Source organism: Triticum dicoccoides, chromosome 3A (assembly GCF_002162155.2).
Source record: "Triticum dicoccoides isolate Atlit2015 ecotype Zavitan chromosome 3A, WEW_v2.0, whole genome shotgun sequence".
NCBI classification, from domain to species: Eukaryota; Viridiplantae; Streptophyta; class Magnoliopsida; order Poales; family Poaceae; genus Triticum; species Triticum dicoccoides.
The window spans coordinates 703487392-703493300 of record NC_041384.1 but is presented as its reverse complement, the minus strand read 5'-3'; the positions used below and the strand labels follow the sequence as shown (position 1 = coordinate 703493300).

The window sequence follows — 5909 nt, the reverse complement described above, 5'->3', positions numbered from 1 at the left end:
ACATGAAGAGGAATGAACGAACATTTCTCTAAGTTGACTATAATGCAATCATGCACTTCAACGAGCAGTTCTTCAAGCTCTTTAAAAACCCAAGTTCAACTTTCCAGTCATTAAAGAGGATAATATGTCCTAATTTCATAACCAGCCACAACAGAACTGGTAGCCATTCGGCCCAATAGGATGTTCACACACACGAAATTTATGCAACAATGTAATAGTGATAGCTTCTTGATCATAATAAAGAAACTAGCCAGCCCATAGGTGGACCCATTTTATACATAGCAGCTCATGAGGATATTAGCAAGTTAAGAAATTGAGAGGATAATCAATCTGCCACATTCAAGTTTCACATTCAATGGTCAGCTAGAACAGAACTTAGAAACATGAGACACATCAAGATTGCTAGATAATAAGAATTCATCTTTGAGAAGAGCAGTACATAATTTCATGGAATAAAACGAAGACCAAGAAAAAAGGTAAAGTCAATCCTCCAGTTCAAGAAACAGAAACACGAGGCATGTAGATTGCTACCTAATAAATAGGAGTATAGCCGAGACATGAGGCAGACCGGAGCACATCTTTCAGACACACACCAAAATGACTTGGTAATTTGGTACCAAAACATGCATAGATTTCACGCAACCACATAACAGTGAGAGCTTCCTGATCACAACTTCATGCATCAACAAAGAAGCCTGCGGGCTCAAACTCGATATTGTAGCTCATAAGGATACCGCTAGGCCGTTTAGAAGCGTTGCCTCACTGGACAGCTATCACATCCGATGAAAGGCGAATTTTTCACAACATAACCCTGTAGCATTGGAAAGAATGTATGCTGAACAAGAGTTTGCTTGAGACAATGTTCAGCAGGAAAAAGGCCTCTAAAATGGAAACTGGCACTAAACTTGCCATTGATGTCAAACTGAAGTAGCCACTCACCAAATTTGACCAGCATGGACACATCACCATCCCTAGAAGTGACCATGAAATTCCAATACTCAACAAACTTTCCAAACCGCACTGTGAGATCTGCAACTGGTAATTTAACCCGGTATTTCAAGGCCCATACCTCATTGTCATAGTCTTGTGACATCCAGATATCAATGGTTGTGTTGGTTGCCTCATCAAAGCTGAACATGCTGAGCATTCCATCCATCTCAAACAGGTGAGCGGGGTAAGGAAGAAGCGGAGCACGCATCTGCCGGAATGACTCAACGGTCGTGTTGAATACCTTTAACATGTTGCCCGCGCTCTTTAGAATTTGCCAATGCAGGCTACCACGGAACAAAATGGGTCTGGTGAACATCAATTCAAATGCATTGGGATACCCTTTGTACCTTGGCGGCTGGTCGGAGCCTACTGAAAAGACATAGGAGCCATTGTGTCCCAGATTTGCATCACTCAAGTACAACAATAATCTGTACTCGCCGGTTGGGCTGTGCAGGTACATCCCCAGTAACATGAAGCCAGCAATCTGTGGGAGTGGAGCATATTGACGAGTTGCGGGATTGTAGACAGACAAATTTCTGTTTTCGCCTACGGAGAAGACGAGGAGACCATCGCAGGAGATCTCCAGACCGGGATAGGAGAGGTCAATTCGTGCGACGGACTGGAGCCGGTCGGCGGCGGCGATCCCTACTCGGTGGTCGAAGGGAATGATGTCTAGGGACTTGACGCGGTCGCCGTCGCACTTGAAATTGGAGGCGTAGAAGAGGGGGAGGGCGGGCTGGCGGGCATGGTGAGCAAGGAGGAAGTCGTGGGTGGAGGTGGCACCGCGCCAGGTGCGACAAACGGCACGACAACGGAGGAGGGCTTTGGGGGGCAGGCGGACGAGGATCTCCCAGATGGAGATTTCTTCCGGGAGGCTGCGGTGGGGGGAAAGCGGTGCAGCCTCCGCCATGGTCGTCGGCTGGCCGGGAGCTCAATCTGGATCTCGATAGCAAAGCAAGAGGAGTGGTGTGAAGTGGAAGTGACGGCGGGGGCGATGGAGCTCTAGGGCAGATAGAATATATATGGGAACCACCAGGGATCTTTTTTTTTGAGACAAACCACCAGGGATCTGATCCCTAGGGTTCCATCAGACGAGAGAATGGCCACTGGGCCGTACTGAGAATTTGGGGGCCCGATGCAAAATTAAAGTTCAGGCCTAATTAAATTAAGAAAATAGTTAGGGAAAGAAGTTTCTAAAATTTACCATATGAGCAACACATTTTTTCCAAGAACTATCTGTTGCAAAAAAAACATGTATTGCGAAAATGCAAAGTGATGAATTAATTAATATCTAATATGTATTGTAGTTGGACCGAGCAATCTTTCTAGAACTTACTTTCCAAAAATCTTCAAGTTTATCTCCATTAAATATTTTCAAGCACAATTTTGACGCGCTATCTCTATACAAAAAGCAATTTCCATCTATTCCACTTTAGTTAAAATGAAACCACAAAAAAGGAACGCGATCCTTTGGTACTTGAAGTGCTATTGTAACAAATTAGGAAAAAAAAATCCACACCAGCATGTTTATTTTTTGTTACTAGACATTTGTGCTAAATTGGAAATTATTTAATTTTTTTACTTTCTAAAGGATGGAATATGCCCTTATTTAATTGTTGCGACGACTATCGTCCGATGTACATGTATACTTTTGGTTTATAAAATATGCAAGTACAAAATATTTTTACATTAAAAATACTAGTTTTGATATAGATCTTTTCTTTATACATTATACATATACTAAATCTGACCAGGTTTCTTTTACCCTGTTTTTTTGGCTTTTTTCAATCAGTGAAAAACCAACCAATAGGGATGCGACACGTTATTTACTGGGGGTTCTGATGAGGTACACATTGTGGTGCACCTAGAGATTTTCTTCAGGATTTTATGCCAAGTCAACCGGGGCGGTGGAGGTGGGCCTGCATGGCGGGGGGCATAGATGCGTGACGTGATTGATCTTTGCTGCTTTGTTTGCAGATGCATGCATGCAGCGGTGGATAGGCGGTGGATTTTTTTTTTGCAGTTGCATGCATGCAGCGGCGAGTTTTTCACGCCACGTGCATGTATCGATCGTTTCCAGGCTTCTTTCGATGGCCGGCCGCTCAACGTAGGCATTTGTGTTCCTTTCTTCTTCTTCTTTTGTGTCGATTGATGGATGTAGGCGATAGTAGATATCTCTAGATTGTCCAGTTAGAAACGTGCACGACTCAATCACCTTCGTTGCATGTCCCTATGAAAGGAGGTGTTTTTCTTTTTGGTCGCACATCTCCCAAATCCCACCAATAGATGCCTGCGGTCGTCCCCTTCATGACTTCGCTGTTGGCCCGTCCCTCTACGAGCCTCGACCGTCGGGCCCCCGTTTTCCCTCCCGGCGCTGGCCACTCCATCGCCCTTCCGACAGGGGCACCTCCTCCGCCTCCGCTTTGCGTATGTGGGATCACACAACCACTGATCATATGGCCGGTTCCTCAGGTCGGGCACCAGATGCTCCGAACCTGCCATATCATGCTCGGCTATGGCGGGAACGATACGATCGCCTGGGCCACCTCCCATGGTCCTCGGCAGCTCCAAATAAGAGGTGAGAAATCACGCGCACCTGCATGTGTTCGATATTGTGTGCAATGATCATAGTGGATTCGGCATGGAGGGCGGTGGAGCTTCTGGGTCTCGATCATCACAGACGTGAACATGACAGGCAGGACAGGCGGCGTAGGAAAGGCGCGCGATCGAGAGACGGCCGCCTTTGGCATCACAAGACCTCGATGTCGTCATGGCAGTCAGACGCGTGATGCGTGCGGCAACGCGTCCTCACTCCCAGACAACTCGCAGTCGTTCCCCGACGACGACGCTTGCGGCTTGCCCCGCCGCCCTATGCAGCCCTCCCGCCGTCAGCGTGTGAGGTCGCTACGGCCCGGCTACCTTGCGCCCTCTCACGTCTCTCTGGCCGCAGCCCGGCGCCGCCTTCCAGCGCAGATGGGAGGCCGCCGCCTTGAGCTCGCGCCAGCTCAGCTGCAAGTCAGCCGTGGACGAGGTTGACCTGCACACACGGGAGATGGCGCAGAGTGCTGGCCGCGATCGCCGCGGCGGTGATGGGCATGGCCGGGCCAATACGGTGATGGACGAGATGGTCTACAGCATGAACAACAAGAAAGCGCACTACGGCACTCTCGCGGTCTCGCCAAAACCCCTGTGCCCCAGGCCGTATCTCTGGCTACTCCTCCAGCGGCTCCGCCGTCGCCGTCGCCCGAAGCCTTGCTGACTTCGCCCTGGCCACAGAAAGCGGCGGCAACGTTAGGGTGTTCGCTGCCTATTGCGGCAACTGCAGGCTCCGGCCCTCCCACGGACTGGTGCACACTGAATATGTCGTCCTGATGGCACATATGTTCGACACTGTCGGTTTCAGTTATGCTTATGCGATATTTGCCCCGCGATGGAGCCAGTCGAACATATGTTGCTTTCAATGCAGGGCCGGGTCGAGCTGTGGAATGCCCTGGGGCTACTCACTGAAGCACTATACTCCTCCTACTCATTGTCTTTGTTTCCATTGAGGTTTAGGACAGTTCGTAATATGCGTCTTCGATAGTATGCACATCTCCAAAACGGTATCCTGCATGAGCATTGCAGAGGTGTGGACCAAAGACGCTGTCATGAAGGGCTTGACATATTCCTAAAAACAAAGTGTGAGTTGGATGTTTTCAAGGCCTCGAAACAATGATCCATGCAGCCCATCATTTTTATATCTGACACAGTAAGTGACTTTGCAATAGTGTCCTTTTCTCAAAAAAAATGCAAGTGTCCTAGAAATTAGATAGATTTTATTTTTCATGTCCACAACTTAATTTGATAAGGTTCATCGATCTGCTAATGCAAACGTCCATGTCTGGGACAAATTAGGTGGTTGTGTGTCAAGTCTCGGTGTGTTATGGGATGCAGTCCCATTCTGTGTGGTGAGCCAACTTTCGACTGATTGTATGCATATATATATATATAGTTTCTTAATATATAAAGCGTTTTTTCATTTATTGTAAAAATATATCTTTTAAATATAAATCCCCATTTCAAAAAAGGAAAAAGAAATTGTGAGCTTGCTGTTGTTATCCCCTGTTTTTTTGTGAATAATCTTGTGTATACAGTTTTACTTTGGAAAAGTTGTGGTTGTGTGGCCATGTAGATACTCCTGTTACTTTTTCTGTTCCATGCGATATGACTACTTGAGATGTTTCAATGAGTCAGGGAACACATAAAACACATCCAACGTGAAATATGAAACTATACATAAACCACCAACGACGCGCGACGAGAACTAGCAGTCTCGCGAAGTAAGGGCATATCCATGCACTTAATTTCATCTTTAACACATCCTTATAATTTTCTAAAGTGCAGAATCCCATCTAGGGACTTCCAGTATTTTCTCTTTCATCGGTAACTTCCACTTGAATCTGTTCCCAATGGAAGGTGTGTAATATATACAACATCCCTTTTTGCATAACCTATTTTTGAAAATATGCGTCACTTATCTACCATTGATGACTCTAACTTCATATCAGCTGGTTGACTTCCTCAGAACAGTGCACTATATCACAAAGGAATGCCTTATCTACCATCGTTGCTCTTCTTATTCATCTACAATGAGATGCTCTTCATGGAAGACATAGCGCGGGCTGCAACCTTTCCAGTTTCTTCCGGTTCTGCATTACTTACAAGATCAGTGTTTTCTTCTTATTTTGTCTTACATGAATGAAATGATCATTCTCTATGGTGAATATGATCATTGTATTTTTTTTTTGTTATTCATGCTGGGCTAAGGGGGGAAATGTCTAATTTTGTAGCATTGATCAGGTTTTCTCTTCACAATACTATACTAAAATATAAATCAATGGTGAATGCATATCCCCATATTGCTTTAAAATACAGAGACC

At 45.9% G+C, this 5909-nt stretch overlaps 1 protein-coding gene across 1 annotated transcript; it reads right to left on the bottom strand.

Annotated features, from left to right (window-relative positions):
* Positions 1-411: 411 nt before the first annotated feature.
* LOC119273330 (putative F-box protein At3g16210) lies at positions 412-1958 on the bottom strand. The gene is made up of 2 exons (XM_037554524.1): positions 940-1958; positions 412-811 (listed from the first exon to the last, which is right to left on the bottom strand). Exons 1-2 carry the CDS (start codon positions 1898-1900, stop codon positions 774-776), a joined length of 999 nt encoding a protein of 332 aa, XP_037410421.1. The 5' UTR covers positions 1901-1958; the 3' UTR covers positions 412-773.
* Positions 1959-5909: the final 3951 nt, after the last annotated feature.